Source organism: Aquarana catesbeiana, linkage group LG07 (genome assembly GCF_042186555.1).
Source record: "Aquarana catesbeiana isolate 2022-GZ linkage group LG07, ASM4218655v1, whole genome shotgun sequence".
Lineage (NCBI taxonomy): Eukaryota > Metazoa > Chordata > Amphibia > Anura > Ranidae > Aquarana > Aquarana catesbeiana.
The window spans coordinates 282496643-282514195 of NC_133330.1; the positions used below are offsets into that span (position 1 = coordinate 282496643).

Here is a 17553-nt window from a genome sequence, read left to right on the forward strand (position 1 = left end):
GTCACACAAACACACATGTACCTAATGCTGTCTTGAAGTGGAACACCATCCATTTTTTTTTCTAGTGAAAAGTTATATCCTCCATAGAGCTCTATTGCTGTGTGGGCCCCCATCGACAACATTTAACATGACAGAGGTTCTAATTCTTCTCAAAGCTATCCAAAGCTAAAAAAAATATTTTCGTAAGGAATGTTACTTTAAAGCTTCATGCACACTGGACGTTATAAAAAAAGCCAGTAACGTTAGCTGTAGAAAGCTGTAGCTACAGAGTGAATTTTTCAGCGTTTTTGTCAGTGGCGACTGGTAGGTTCTTCTTTTGAGGGGGTGGCAGACTACAACCCCTGCAGGGCGGCACAGCTCTAACAGAACCCTCCATGCCCCCACGGGCACTTACCCGCTCGTGTGGCGGGGCTGGGGTGTCCTCTCCTCTTCTCCTGGAGTGCGGGCAGTGGCTGCTCCGGTATCCGCTCCTCAAGCTTCCTCCACCGTGTGTCTCCTCTTCTGCCAAAGCGCTAGGCATCCATTGGGGTCGCCTGACGCTTGGGCCAATCAGGAAACAAGTTTTATGACCTGCCACCTGATTGGCGGGGAGAAACTTTAGTGTGAAAATAGCGAAAATTCATTTGCTATCGTCACACAACAGGGTGGGATCGGAGCGCAATGCTCTGTGCTCCAAGGCCACCCTTTTTTGAAGCCTATTAGAGCCTCTGCATTGGAACACGCACCCTGCATTGGAATCCATGGCCCGGCACTCTGATATGTAGATCAGGGAACCGTACGCATGGATCGGAGAAGTGGTACGCGTGCCTCTATGGACGGACCGCCACTGGTTTTTGTAGTAGCTTTTTTCAGTATTTTTTAGAGGTTTTTTTGGAGTTTTCTAGCTGTAGCTTTTTAAAGCAAAACTATTCTCCCATAAAAGCTTATGGCTGAAAAATAAGTGCAGAATAGCCATGTTTTTCAGCATTTTGGAGCTATTTCCAGATTTTTTCAGAATTTTTACAGCTGGAAAAACTCCTCTCAAAACCCACTAGTTTTGTTTTTTTTTGCAGTTAGAAAACGCCCCTGCCAAAAACTGCTGATAATAGCCTATGTGCGCATGGACACATAGGATAACATGCTGGGGAGTTTAGTGGCTGCAGAAAAAAAACGTCTGAAGCCAAAAACAAACGTCCAGTGTGAGGCCTAGATATCAAGATTCTAAATACACACGTTACAATTTAAAACCAGCCAGCTATGTCAAAGTGACCACTTCTCTGACCAGTCTTTGTTTTACCAGCAAAGTTCACAATGTAAATGCCATGCTATAATTTGCATGTGATGCCAAGGGCAGACAAAGCTGTAGAGCAGAACTGGTCATTGACCTGACAAGCACAGTAGATACCCAGACTAGGGACAGGCCTTCATACGGCTGGTAAGATTTATATTGTTAATTTAAATCCTGGGGTGAAACTGACACATTTCCATAGCAATGACATACAGTATATAATAAAACTATCCTGTTAAAGTAAAGCTTCATTGTTTTAGTGTATTAATGCAAAGAAAAAAAAATGTGATGCTTCCTCTTTGTTCATATGAGTGAGAGCTGGGAAGATGTAGAAGTCTCTTCCACAGGAACGGGTTCTAGCAAATGCAGTAGATCACACCATAAAAAAGTGTGAATCTGTTCCTAAATGCACAAAATATAGCTGACTATTATTATTTATAAGAAATTGATTGAATAGATTGTTAAACCAGGGAGTGTGTGATTGCCATTGGGGATCAGGAACCATATTTTCCCTGTTATGCCCCATACACACAAGCGGAATTTCCATCGGAAAAATCTTGGATGGTTTTTCCGACGGAATTCCGCTCAAGCATGCCTTGCATACACACGGTCACACAAAAGTTCTCTGGACTTTCGATCGTCAAGAACGCAGTGATGTACAACACTACGACGAGACGAGAAAATTAAGTTCAATGCTTCCGAGCATGCGTCGAATTGTTTCCGAGCATGCGTGATTTTTTGCACGTCTGAATTGCATACAGATGAACGGAATTTCCGTCAAGAACTTTTTTCATCGGAAAAATCGAGAACCAGCTCTCAATCTTTTGCTGGCGGAAATTCAGACAGAAAAAGTTGGATGGAGCATACACATGGTCGGAATATCTGACCAAAAGCTCCCATCACACTTTTTTTTACGGAAATTCCGCTCGTGTGTACGGGGCATTAGAGCCAATCGGATCATGCTTTATAAGGGTTTTGCCTTCCTCTAGATCAACCTCAGGTTTAGGGTTCTGAGTATTCAGGGTTTTTTTTTTATCTTAGGGTTAAACTCAATGGACATGTGTCTTTTTCAGTTTGACTATGTAACTATATATGCTCTGCTCACATAATTTGTAATGAAAACATCTTTGTCATTCTAAAGCTTCCCTCCAACCACTTTGTATATTATTTTATATATACTGTCATTCTGTATTTGCCAAATGTGCTGCAGGAATCTCCCTCCACTGTCTGGCTGCATCCTTTTTAGCCGCGGGTAGCTTCAGCTGCTGCCTGTTCACTTCCTGGATTTACACAGAGGCACACCTCCAGCTCTGCAGCTCCCATTGGCCCTCTTTATGACTCATCCCTCTCCCTTCCTGGCAAACTCTCACGAGAGTGAGAGAGAGAGAGCATGATGGCATAAGCCTAGGCTAATGACCAGACAAGAAAGAGGAAGTGGGCTGTATAAGGTATTTACTGGCAAAAAAAACATATTTTACTATCCAAAGTTAAAACAACAAGGGCAAAAGATTTAATAGATGGAAAGATGAAAAAATTACTGAAGGCCCATTTTAATATGGTAATTATATTTACTCATTTTAACCACTTGTCGACCGCCCTATAGCAGTTTTACTGCTACAAGGCGGACGTGCTACACAGGAACATGTATATTTACGTGATCCTGCATTTCCGGGTATGAGGTGCAAGTGCACACCACCGGTGGCTCACTCTCACTATGATTCTACACAGCAAGAGCTGATCAGCGGGTCCCGCGGACGCGCTGTCCGCTGGCACCCACTGATCGTTCTGTACAGAAGCAGAACGGCGATCTACCTATGTAAACAAGGCAGATTGCCGTTCTGTCAGTAAGGAAGGAATTGATCCTGTGTTCCTGCAAAGCAAGGACACGGACCTATGCCTTCCCGTAGTAAAAGCACCTCCCACACTAAAGTAAAACACTGGCTAGGCACACAGTTAACCCTTTGATCCCCTCTGATGTTACCCCTTCCCAGCCAGCGTCATTAGTACAGTGACAGTGCATATTTTTTAGTACCGATCACTGTATTAGTGTCACTGGTCCACAAAAAAGTGTCAAAAGTGTCAGTGTCCAAATTGTTTTGCGTAATATCGCAGTCCTGCTATAAGTCGCTGTTCGCCGCCATTACTAGTAAAATAAAATAAAAATAAATAGAAATTCCATAAAAATATCCCATAGTTTGTAGACGCTATACCTTTTGCACAAACCAATCCAATATGCGCTTATAGAGATTTTTTCCAAAAATATGTAGCAGAATACATACTGACCTAAATTGATTAAAGAAATTAGATTTTTTACATTTTGTTATTGGACATGTTTTATAGCAGAAAGTAAAAAATATTGTTTTTTTTTTTCAAAATTGTCGGTCTTTTGTTTATAGTGCAAAAAATAAAAACCACAGAGGTGATAAAATACCACCAAAAGAAAGCTCTATTTGTGGGAAAAAAGGGACAAACATTTTATTTGGGTACAGCGTTGCACGGCCGCGCAATTGTCATTTAAAATAACGCAGTGCCATATCAAAAAATTGCCTGGTCAGGAAGGGGGAGGGGGACTTCCGGAGGGTAAGTGCTTTATCACTTTTATAGTCATATATTTGTGATTTTCCCCAACTCTGGTATTATGTAGGTGGGTCTGAACAAATATTGACTTCTGAATTAAAGGAGTTGTAAAGGCAGAAACTTTTTTTATCTTAATGCATTCTATGCATTAAGATAAAAAAACCTTCTGTGTGCACTAGCCTCCCCAGCACCCCCTAATTACTTACCTGAGCTCCTTCTCTCTCCAGCGATGTCCACAATCCCCTCAGCCATCCAGTACACTCCTCCTGATTGGCTGAGATAGAGCAACGGCGCTATTGGTTCCCACAGCTGTCAATCAAAGTCAGTCAGCCAATCAGGGGAGAGAGGGGGCGGGGCCAGGTCGGTCTAAAAGAATGTATAAACAACTGACTCCATCTGAGATTCTCCTCCATTTTACATAAAGTATAAATGAACTTTTTGTGTCTGTGAGTTTTGCCATAATCAGCTTAAAAGTTTGCTTAGAACCATACCCTATGAGATATTGTGGTTAAGCCGAATCTGTGTCAGCAAGTCATCAGCTATATCTTGTTATCTAGTCAAGCAGCCTAATGCCCCGTACACACGGTCGGACTTTGTTCGGACATTCCGACAACAAAATCCTAGGATTTTTTCTGACGGATGTTGGCTCAAACTTGTTTTGCGTACACACGGTCGCACAAAGTTGTCAGAATTTCCGATCGCCAACCACGCGGTCACGTACACCACGTACGACGAGACTAGAAAAAGGCCAGTTCAGAACCAAGCGTGGCACCCTTTGGGCTCCTTTTGCTAATCTCGTGTTAGTAAAAGTTTGGTGAGAGACGATTCGTGCTTTTTCAGACTCGTGGCTTTCAGATCGTTTTCTGCCGTTCAGTTTGTGCTTGTGGGTTTGTATCTGCTCTTCAGTGCGTGCAAGCAAGATACGCGTGACTTTAAGTAGTCATTGTGTTCTTGTGCGTTCGTTACTGTTTTTCAGGTCGCTCTTCACAGGCCTTGTTCTTCAGTGCGTTCTGTTACTTCGTTCTGAGCAGCCGACCGTTTTCTAGCCATGTTGCGTATGCGTACTCCTCGTAGAGTTCGTGCTGTGCGGGGGCTTGGTGTTGGGGTCCTGACCTTGACACAAGTCCAATCCATGAACAGGGTGGGGAGGAGTTCATGGACCAAGAATTGGTTGCTTCAGCGTGACCAGTTCTGTCATATGCCTTTGCTCCGTGAGATCCGTGAGAATAATCCTGATGATTTCAGGAACTTTCTCAGGATGACGGACCCCGTATTTCACCGTCTGCTGGCTTCGTTTACCCCCTATATCAGCAGGCAGGATACCTGCATGAGGCAAGCCATCACTCCGGAGCAGAGGCTGGTCGCTACCCTGCGGTACTTGGCGATGGGGAGAAGCCTGCAGGACCTCAAGTTCTCGACAGGCATCTCCCCCCAGGCTCTGGGGATCATTATCCCAGAGACCTGTTCTGCCATCATACAGGTCCTGCAGAAGGAGTATATGAAGGTAAGATTTTTATCCTTTAATATCACATTTTATTGTATTAAATGATTGATAATATATTGTATTTCTTTCCTCATTCCCTAATTACCATGATTGTAATATGCTGTAAATGTCCCCTTTGTCCTCATGCATGCTGGATTTTTATGTAATTAATTTTTTAGGTCCTTCATACAGATTGGCCTTCAATAACCTCCCCAGCATGGTCTCCTGGCCCTATATTCACCTCATGTAGTCACTTAACAATGTATTTTGTCAGCTCCATAGTAGTGCTTTACCCCAAACAACCCCTAAAATGTTTAGAAATGTGATTTGTGCTTTAAATTCAGGCAGAGTGCCAGAGGCTTTTTTTTGTGGTGTCCCCAAATCATTTTTAGTAACCCTCCCTCCCCCAACTGCTAAGTCAGCTGATCCCAATTCTCTATCTATACTCAATCATCTATCTGCTGACTTTGCCAAACCCATACACACTATACCCATCTCTTTTGTGGTCAGATTTATGGATGAATTCCCCAAAGCATGCAGTGCAAGGGCCTGCCTGTATACTTTCAAATGGTACTGTTTAAAGTTTTCATATCCTATTATTATCTTGATAGGTAATAGCAGAATGCCCAAATGTGCTCAAATGTGCAGAGTGTGTATTTATATCTTTGTATTATGACACTTCTTACCTGTCCAGTGGGCTGCCAATAGTGTAACTTGGGCTGTTCCAAGTAATACCCTGAATTTAGGCATTCATCTCTCAATGAAGGGTTACCTGTCCAAGATTTCCACACCCCCCATAATGTTAGAAATGGTCCATGAGAGGGGGGGGAGGGGGAATATGATAGGTGTACCTTATACTTTGGTGTTGTTAAATTCCCCTTAATAAATGCTATCTGGAGGTTGGCCAAGAATGTTTGTGTTTAATCTGCTTGCCTGGTTTATGTGCAAAAACAGTTTCCTTCCACGCCACAGGAATGGCAGACTGTGGCCTCCCACTTTGCCGAGCGGTGGGACTTTCCTAACTGCAGAGGGGCAATTGATGGGAAACACGTCCACATCGTCCCACCACCCAACTCGGGGTCATACTATTTCAACTATAAGGGGTTCAATAGTATTGTGATGTTGGCGGTGGTGTCGGCTAATTACGACTTGTTGTATGTGGACGTGGGGAAGAATGGCCGGATGTCCGATGGTGGAGTCATCGCCCAGACGGAGTTCTACAGGCGTCTCCAGAATGGCAGCTTGGACTTGCCACCTCCAGAGGATAATGTGGAAGGACTCCCATTCGTGTTCGTTGCTGATGAAGCGTTTGCGCTGGGGGACCATCTTATGCGGCCATTCCCTATGAGGACCCTCACCCCGGAACAGAGGGTTTTTAATTACCGGCTGGCCAGAGCCCGAAGAGTGGTGGAGAACACATTTGGAATCCTGGCCAGCCGGTCCCGCCTATTTCTGACACCCATCCATATGGCGGAGTATAAACTTAATCATATAATCCTGGCGTGCTGTATTCTCCATAACTTTTTACGAAAACATTCTGCCAACTATGCTGACTCAGTTGGGCCTGAGGCCGGAATGATCCATGAAACAACACTGACGGCGCTTGAAAGTGGCTGTCCTGGCTTGCCCTCCCTGAGTGCCCGTGATGTCCGGTTACGATACCTGGAGTTCTTTGCGGATAGGGGGGCCATCAATATGCCAGCAAATTTGTGAAGCCTTTATCAAATAAAAAAGCAAAAAAAAGAAAATCTTTGTGGACATTTACTGCTTGTGTTTGTTTTAGCTGACCGTGACAGAAATGTGTTGAGTCCAGAAAATGGCGTGATTGTGTAACCTTTTATACAAAGCACTGTTGGGTGTTATTTACTAAAGACAAAGACACTTTGCACTACAAGTGCACTGAAACTGCACTTGTAGTGCAAAGAGGATTTTCCCTTAGGAAATAACCCCCATTGTCACAGAAAACAGCAATGACATCATCAACAAAGTGTTTTAGCGTTGACACAATAATCCACACATTCTTCATTAACAATCTCTTTAATACCTGCACAATCACATGTGCATTTAGAAAAGTTTTTTCTAACAAAACAACATGTTTGTGGTATAACAATTTTTGGGGTGGCATTATCAAACAGATAAATGTCCATTAAAGCTAAAAGAGGCATGTGTAAAACCAACAAGAAAGACACAAATCTTGAATTACAAAGTTCACATTTGGTAGAACTTGAAGGCAATATCATACATGAGTATTTAGGAACTGTGTTTGATATTGCGTTCACCCCAGGAAAAGCCAAATTTGGAAGATGCACACAAATTTCCCAATGTCAACATGTGCTAGCTGCCATCATGGGGGATCAAGGGACATGTTTTGGGGGAGCAACCCCTTCCTCTCAGCTACTTTATTATTGAGGAAGGGGTTGCACCCCCAAAACGCATCCATTGATCTCCCTTGATGGCAGATAGCACATGTTGGCACACTGTGTGCATCCTCCAAATTAGGCTTTTCGACAAATCTTTCAAACATTTTGAACATTGGAGCACAAAAAAAAACAAAGTGATTTGGAGGGGTTTTAAATTCGCCCCAAAACATCAATGATGTTTTTATTTTTTTGAATAACATCATTGATGTTTTTATTGAGTTTTTCCAATTCTAAATTACACCCCATGATCTCCCCGATCAGGATCTGGGCACTTTCTGATGTGAAAGGATCTGGATCCACAACATCACGATCACCTAAAAAGAGAGAAACCCCAAAAAAAAGGTATAAAAAAAATGCCGTCATCTATCTCTTACCTGAGCCTGTGGTCGCAGACACTCACCTGTTGTGGTGACTAGTTCCACCACGTCTTCTTCCTCCTGCCCTTCTTGTGTTGGTGGGATTTCCCCTTCTTCCAGAGGTGGGGGGTCTGTGTTCTCCTCGGATGAGGGGTGTCCTCCGAATCTTTTCTCCCCTATGTAAAACAAAAATGATATACTTAGCACACAGTGATTTGATGGCAGAACTATAATTAGAAAACATTGCTTGGAAGTGGGGTACAATTGTCTATTTTGGCAGAGTTCCAAAATGTGGCATTTTCAGTGTCCTTTGTCAAGCTTCACAGATATAGCCCCCCCCTATAGTATACACTGGAGCACCTGTGTGGCCCCCTAATAAAAATGGTGTTCTTGTGTCCCACACTAGTGCTCCAGTGTCCAGATGTGAAAACAGCTGCTGAGTGTCCTCTCCTTACACAGAATCTATTTTGCATTTCATTCTAGTAACAAAGCCATCTACACAACCAAAATAGTTTATGACAAGTAGGGTGTAAAAATTGTGGCCAAATGCATATGGCCTAAACAATGGTGTTTTATAGGCCAAAAGAAAAATGTTTGATACGAACGAATAATGTACCCATGAACATGAAATTTGCCATGTAAAAATGTAGACTTGTAAGAAAAGTACATGGAGCAGCACGAACGTAATAAACATAAAGAATAGGAACACAGGACAACTACTTACTTTTTTGCAGCACTCTCCAGATCTTTCTGTACTTCTCATGTTCTCTTAATTTCAGGTCCGACCACCGCTTCCTGAGCTGATCTTTCGATCGTCGTACCCCGAAATGCCGGTGCAGACTCTTCACCACTTTCGCCATGATCTTGGCCTTTCGACCATTGGGGTTGGGGTAAGGTCCATACTTCCCCTCATAGTCGGCCCTCTTCAGGATGTCGACCATCTCCAACATCTCCCTAAAGGACATATTTGAGGCCTTAAATCTCCTTCTGGATCATGACGTTTCAGGCTCCGGGCTTTTCTCCTCCTCGTTGCTATAATTAGCACGCACCTGCTGTGCCTCCGCCATGTGCTCTTCCCCCGATGCACTGAACAAAAAGGGGCGGGGAATAGACTAGAAAGAACATCAGGGGCGGGAGGAGTTACACGCATGCGCAGTGTGTATAAAGCGTAACACGCGTGCGTATTACGTACGATCTGTGAGCGGAGGAAGGAGCATCGAAAGCGCCGATTGTAATAACGAAGGTAAGATCTAAACTTGGGCCTATACTGCTTCGAAATTGAAGCCTATATTGTAACAAGATTAGGAGAGTTTGGCCTGACCTCAGGGTTTGTCTTGTGTTGTGTCTTGCAGAGAAAATGGATGGCTTCAATGACCACAATTTCCTCCCCCTGTTCATAGACAAATACAGGGAGCTGCCCTGTCTGTGGCAGGTGAGACACCCCCATTATAATAATAAACAAAAGAGGCAGGCAGCGTTGGAGACACTGCTGGAGTTGGTGAAGTCGGTGGTCCCCACAGCAACCGTCCCCTATTTAAAAACCAAAATTGGTGGCCTGAGGAGCACTTATCTAAGGGAGCGCAAGAAGTTCACGGATTCCCAGAGATCCGGAGCTGCAGCAGATGACATTTATGTCCCCAGGCTGTGGTACTATGAGAGACTGTGATTTCTGTCAGACCACACTGAAGTCAGGGAATCCCTCTCCACTCTTCCTTCCACTCTTCCTTCCACCCCAGCTGAGGCTTCCGATGTCCAACCTTGGCCTTCCAGCCAGGCAGAAGTGGAGGAGCCCAGCTGGAGTCAGGTATAGCATTCTTCTACAGATTTCTGGTCAATAAAGAAATGATCTTTACTAGATGTTATTATTGATCACTAATTGCTGATTGAAAAAAGTGTTTTACATATCAATAGACAGTAGTGGGCACCCAAAATTGGGACAAGAAAGAAAACTGCTGGGCTCAGAAGGATAGTCTGTTATATTTGTTAACATTCAATTTGCAACAGTCAGGAGGTGACAATTGTGTGTGATTGATGAATAAAAAACTAAAACTATGTCCCTTTTTCATACACAGGAAGACCTCAGCCAGGAGGAGGTTGTGGAATGTAGCAGTCAGGAGGAGGCGGGGATTAGTGGCAGCCAGGAGGAGGCGGGGCTAAGTTTCAGCCAAGAGAAGCCTGGGACCAGTCGCAGCCTGACTGAATTGCAGGTTCCTCCCCTCCGCCTTCCATATAAAAGAGCGAGGAAGACGACTCCCATGCAGGATTCAGCGCTCAGGCTCATTCAGGAGGCTTCTGCGTCCCTCCGAGCCTTACCCACTCCTGAAGAGGCCTTTGCCTGCATGGCTGCCACCAAACTGCAGGGCATGCAGGAGGGTCAACGCAAGCTGTGTGAGGACCTTCTTTATAAAGTCCTAAGTAAGGGGGTGAGTGGGGAACTAACACCCAAGACCGACGTGGTTGAGTTGGACCATCCTCCTCCTCCTCCTCCTGCTGCCACAACTCCACCACTAGAGCCACCGCATGGAAGGAAGCATGGAAGGAAGACCAGAGAGTGATGACCCTGGGTTCAGTCTGGTCTGACAAAAGCTGCAGTCTCTCGTATGACCACAGCCTGGGGACACAGATGTCATCTGCTGCTTTCCGGATCTCTGGGACTTCTGGACCAGACTGCCCTCCCTTAGATATGGACTCCTCAGGCCACCAATTTTCCTTGAAAATAATTGATGTGTGCCCTGGGGGTCCAAGGCTTCACCCATTTCTGCAGTTTCTCCAGCGTTGCCTCCCTCTTTGTTTAGTTGTGAGCTCTAAATAAAAGTTATTTTTTGGAAAATTATCCTCTCCTATGTGTGTTTTCATCCAAAAAGGACAGTTTGTTGGTGACGATTCAGGTACATTTCTAACATAAATTGTGAAATTAACAAGGGACGACACCACCAAACAATCTTCTACAGATTAAATAGAACAACATATCAATGGTGTTGTGGTAACTTGACACAAAAAACACACACAAAAATTTTCAGGAGTACAAATAAAAATCCCAAAAACAAAAAATAAGCCTTGAAAAAAAGACAAACCAAAAAAAAAAAAAATCAGACTTAAAAACCAAAAAAAAAAAAAAAAAAAAAATGTTGTCAGATGTGACAAATCAAAATATATTGAGGGAATCCCGATAAATAGTAAAGAAATAAGTTTGTGAGAAGTCTGTGTGAATATGAGCAGCAAAACTACTTAATTCTTGTCACATTATAAAGAAGAAGAGAGTGCGCTGTATTAAACCATTTTTAACATTGCAGCGTGACGAAAGTGCTGTATCCATTGCAAACGCTAAGTTTACCAGACCGAGCTGTTCCGTGTCGGAATTTCTTCTGAGCATGCGTGGCACTTTGTGCGTCGGAACAGGCCACACACGGTCGGAATTGACGGGATCGGACTTTGTTGTCGGAAAATTTTATCTCCTGCTCTCCAACTTTGTGTGTCGGAAAATCCGATGGAAAATGTCCGATGGAGCCCACACACGGTCGGAATTTCCTTCAACACGCTCTGATCTGACATTTTCCATCGGAAAATCCGACCGTGTGTACGGGGCATAACTCTTGATAAGAAAGTACTGAGTGTAAAGTTTGAATAACCCTTATGCCCCGTACACACGACGGAAAATGTTCAATGGGAGCTTGTTGTCGGAAATTCGACTGTGTGTAGGCTCCATCAGACATTTTCCATCGGAATTTCCGTCACACAAAATTTGAGATCTGGATCTCAAATTTTCCGACAACAAAATCCGTTGTCGTAAATTCTGATCGTGTGTACACAATTCCGACGCACAAAGTTCCACGCATGCTCAGAATCAAGCAATTTTCTCGGCACGTCGTACGTGTTGTACGCCACCGCGTTCTTGACGTTCAAAATTTCCGACAAGATTTGTGTGACCGTGTGTATGCAAGACAAGTTTGAGCCAACATCCGTCGGAAAAAATCCATGGATTTTGTTGTTGGAATGTCCGATCGTGTGTACGCGGCATAAGACATGTATTTTTACTGGTATATATACTACTGTTGTATTCGATAAAGACAGAGATCTTAAGAACACACACTCAAGCCTGTTTCCCGTGTCTCATATGGTCTCTCACGGATCCGAGGGTCCCGGTGGTCAGCCTGCATAAACGAGGGTGGTCATTAAGGTGTATAATTCCTTTCAGTCGGGGCTCCATGTCTGAATGGACACAGGGAGCTCTGACTTGGCTTGGGTGCCCCCATAGCAAGCTGCTGGCTGAGGGGGCACTCAAAGGAGGGAGGGGCCAGAAGAGGAGGATCTAGGCTACTCTGTGCAAAACCTACTGAGAGATAAGTATAACATGCTTGCTATTTAAAAAAATAAATAAACAGGGAGCCTTTACAATCACTTTAAGGTTGGTGTAAGCTACAAGTACACAACTGGCAGCCCCAATCATGTTAGAAACATTTCAATGTTTTTATATGCTTTTATATGCTATGCTGTACAATGACAATTACTAAAATTTTAAAAACGTTACAGAACCAGAAAAAGTATTCCAAAAAAAATAATACAAAAAGGGACAGAAATAAAATATAACACATAACATGAAGAATGCATTGTATAAATAGAGATGTGAACGTGTACACTTGTTTTTTTAACTATATGATTGCGTTAGTTCACCCAAAACGAATGTGTTATTTTTACATATTTGGCTTTTTCTTTCTTTTTACTTTGGCACGATTTCAGTGTGATTATTGTAGGCTTTGTCTATTTTTTGAGCATGAAGCCAAACTTGTTCTTAAAGTTTTTGCAAAGCAGTTGCTTAGCAACACCATCTTTTCCTGCGGCAGCGGTGTCACTCCTGCTAAAAAGTGGTTTATATTCCATAAACTAAACTCTGAAGACTGGAAAGAAATGATGTGAACTTCTCCAGCAAGCAGATCAATTGTCAGACACTTGATTAAAATGTTTTATATTTGGTACAGCAACACACAAATAAATGATAAACACTTCAAGTACTTTTTTTTTTTTTTCTTTTTTATGTTCTCACTAAATGTAGCAGGGAATCATAGAGAGGCTCTTGATCAAATGAATGTGGCATAGCATATGCAGAATGTAATCAGGGTTGTAGAAGGTAATAAATTGGTGGGTTTTATGATAGAACCATGAAACATCAATCTTTCTCCGCAGTGCCCTCCAGGACTTAGCCCTATGAAGGACCAATCAGGATGTTACAATCGCCAGATGGGAGTTGACTGTTCGGATGGTTTTAATGGCGGCTGTGAACAGCTCTGCCTTCAGAAAGAAGTCCCTTTTCCAGACGATCCAGAAATGTACAATATTCTCATGATTTGCGGGTAAGAGCTATAAACCATGCTAATATTTACCCATGATGTATTGCCCGGTAGACTATATTGAAGTACAAATACCTTATCTCAGCATAGTGTTTTTCAACCGTTTTTGATTCAAGACACCCTTTAGAACTGTGCACAATCCCCGTGCACACCAGTCTGAGGGCTTATTCACACCAGGTGGTGCGTCTGAGCATGCGCATTTTTGCGTGCTTGCACATGTCGCATTTTTTTAATGGATGCGAACGTACACACATTTGCTAGATGCGTGGGGAGTCTTTAAGAAATAACAGTTCCCACATGCGACTGCAAAAGGCAGCACATTTTTGTGCGGTACAGGAAAATGTGCGATTTTGCGTGTGTTACCTCACTGTACCTGGTGTGAACAAGCCCTAAAATGTAGCATTTGAGGCAAAGTTCAGTGATCTTAGGTTGTAACTCCTCCAAATTCCCCCTTCTAGCACAAATCCCCCCTCCTAGCACAACCCCCTATAGGTAAAGTTGATCCAGGGAAAATCCGATTGCCTGTCGGGGGATCAGGAAGGAATTTTTTCTTCTGCTGTAGCAAATTGGATCATGCTTTGCTGTTTTTTTTGCCTTCCTCTGGATCAACTGTGGGTGAAGAATTGTGTATATGGGATTGTATGATTTCTTTTTTTTTTTTTTGGTTGAAATAGATGGACTTGTGTCTTTTTTCAACATGACTAACTATGTGACTATGTAACCCAGTGGCGGTGCGTCCAGAGAGAGAGAGAGTGCCCCTCTTTCCAGCCACCCCCCTCTATGACTGATGTAAAGATTCATGCATAGCATGAATCTATCCATGGCCACCACCGCCACCCCCTATTTAGGCGTCTGGCCCCTTTTTGGACGCCGGGTGCCATAATTACAGTGGCGGTGGTGTATTTTTTTAAGCACCTGATTAGAGCCATAGTCTCTAATAAGCTTCAAAAAAGGTGAACTTGGAGCGCAAAGCATTGCACTTGCAGTCCACCCAGGTGTGTTAGAAAAGCGAATGAATATACCCGTCTGATATCTGATACCCATCACCTGATTGGCTGAAAGGACAGGCGCTGCGATTGGACGCCTATCAGGAGGAGGAGACACATGGAGGACACAGGAGCCGATGTCTGAGCTGCTGCAAGGTCCCACAGCTCGCCCCTGTCACCCGCTGCCTGACCCGCCACCAAGATAGGGTAAGTGCCGGGCAGAGGGCGAGCAGGCGGGGGGGTCACAGTGGCAAATTTTGATGGGCACAGTGGCGGCATTTGATGGGCACAGTGGCGGCATTTGATAGACATAGTGGCGGAATTTGATGGGCACTGTGGCTGCATTTGATGGGCACTGTGGCTGCGTTTGATGGCACAGTGGCGGCATTTGATGGGGCACAGTGGTTGTGTTTGATGGGCACAGTGGTTGCATTTGAGGGCACAGTGGCTGCATTTGATGGGCACAGTGGCCGCGTTTGATGGGCACAGTGGCTGTGTTTGATGGGCTCAGTGGCTGCGTTTGATGGGTACAGTAACTGCATTTGATGGGCACAGTAAGGCTGCAATTGATGGGGTTTTTTCAGAATGTTTCAGTTTGTTGGCGCCCCTTCAAAAATTTTTAGCACCAGCTGCCACTGATGTAACCTCCTGCCTCCTAAATTCCTCCTCCTAGCACAAACTCCCTCAAAAGTCCTCCTCCTAACACAAACCCCCTGGAATCCCCCCTCCTAGTACCCCCTTAAATTCCTCCTCCTAGCACAAACCCCCCCATATTCCCCCTTCTAGCACAACTATCCATCCTCCCTCCCAGCACAACCCCCCCTTTCCCACATCACCACTCCCAGCACAGACCCCACTTCAACCCCTTCCCCAATTCCCTCTCCCAGCACAATCCTCTCAAATCCCCCCCATCTCCCCTCCTAGCACAAATGTGGGCTGTGCTTAACTCTCCTCCTTCCTGCAGCTAGGTGTACTATTGCCGCCAAAGCAGAAAGCTATAATGCCACCGAACATGTCCTTAACAACCAATGATGTAATTGGTTAGTAGAATGCGGGCGGGCGGCCCACATAGCTTTCTGCTATACCGGAACTAGTACAAATAGCTACAGGGAGGAGGAGAGAGCCATGTGAGCTGTGCTCTTTCTCTCCTCGCAAAGTCGCACTGCACTGGAGTTAACACAGAGAAGCACTCAGACTGGGATGTATCCGCGGCACCCCTGAGGACTCTTTGCGAAACCCCAGTTGAAAAACCCTGTCTTGGCATATTAATCCCACACAACATTACTAAGGCAAAAATCACTTACTGATAATAGACAAGTATCATCTGAGTTGCCCACAGCCACCAATCAGATTAGTGCTTGCAGAGTCAAAGTCTGACTGGCAGCTTTGAGCATCATATAAGCACAAATTGATGATGTTGTGTTTAACCAGTCCTCTATACATACAATGTGATCAGGTAATTAGTGCTATTATTAATCAGGGGCATCTTACCACATGCTTAGTGGTTTAAGCCTGTGCCTAAATCAATATTATCAGTCCAAAGTTTTGTCATCACAAATCCAAAACTGCACAAAGTTTTGGGTAAAGTTAACTCTTCATCAGGTTTTTTTAACCGATTAAATGGAACAAGTTACCTACTGAAATACTGGCGGTCAAGTGTCAATTCTCTTACCCAAATCAAGAAGCCCACCAACCTATGGCTATAAAAATCCAGCCCCAACAGATGAGCACCATACTTAAAGGCAAACATCAATCTCACTATTGCCACATACCCCTAAAGAAGCCAGTAAGTACAAATGGTCCACTTTATCCCCAACAACCAGGGACACTATGCAACTCCCTTTCAGGCATAGCAGCATAAAAGAGAAAGTGTCGGCAGAGAAAGACCAACGGTTCATCGAGTCTTTTCCTATTTATATTAAGGATGATAAAAGTCACTTGCTGTTGATTAACTCACTACCCCTGCTGGAAGTCTGTTTCCAACACCCATTATTATTTTGGTATAATAATACTTTCTAGGGCTAGTTTTGAACTTTCCTCCTGTGAGTTTGAAGCCAAGCCTGTGTCTTAGATTTCAGATTCATATTGAAATACCTGAATCTTATTGAGTTTCAATTATGTTCTCCCATTTACTTCTTTCCTTTGGCGGTACATTAAGTTCCTACAGTCTCTCTTCAGTGAATAATAGGACAATCTAAAATTGTTGTACCAACAAGGACAGCGGCTTTTAACACTGGTGCTGCTGCAAAAGTACCATTCAAACACATAATTCTAGACTAAGAACCAATAAATGCTTTTTGTCACCAGTTTATTGGGTACTTGATATTTGATACAAGCTATACAAGCTATACAGTAATGCCTCAATGGGGTTGATTTACTGAAACTGGAGAGTGGAAAATCCGGTGCAGCTGTTCATAGTATCCAATCAGCTTGTTCAGTTAATCTTTGGCCAAAAAACACTGGAAACTGATTGGTTTCTATGCGGAGCTTCACCAGATTTTGTACTCTCCAGTGTTAGTAAATCAACTCCAATGTGACAACATTGTATTGAGATATATACAATATTTTAGTTTGTCAATATATGTTTTAGGATGAACACTTGATGTTGATGATCATGTCTGCATAGATTCCAAATCAAGTAATTGGTTCTCAGGCATATTTGGCAACTTGGTTCAGCAAGGGTCTTCCAAGAACCTAATGGTCCAGGTATTATAAAGAGGAGCAGGGAAAGTGGGATTATCACGGTGCCATAGACAAATTAGAACACAATTACTGTAAAATTGTATTTTTATTAGTAAGAAAATCTAAAAAAGTATATATAATTAATACATATACATCGTGAGCAAATAAATCAAAACAAAATATAATATGCAATTTTAAATATTTTTTTTTTTTTTTTTAATCAATAATTTTTATTAATTTTTCATAGTATACATTGTACAATTGAACATTGTACGTCGTGCATGACGTAAAAGTGGACAATGCATTGAAAACAGCTCCACATTGGGTAGAGTAAAACTTTGTCCATACACAATGAATTAATGCATTGAGTACATAATAACCAGTATCTCTAGTAACGGTATACTGTAGTCGTTGCTGATCCACTTCACTAGTGTGAC

At 43.3% G+C, this 17553-nt stretch overlaps 1 protein-coding gene across 1 annotated transcript in view; it reads left to right on the forward strand.

Annotated features, from left to right (window-relative positions):
• ASTN1 (astrotactin 1) overlaps positions 1-17553 on the forward strand; it is an 843969-nt gene that overhangs the window by 677853 nt on the left and 148563 nt on the right. Inside the window, exon 12 of the mRNA XM_073592047.1 lies at positions 13285-13451. Coding sequence (XP_073448148.1) covers positions 13285-13451 — 167 coding nt within the window. The remainder of the gene's footprint in view (positions 1-13284; positions 13452-17553) is intronic.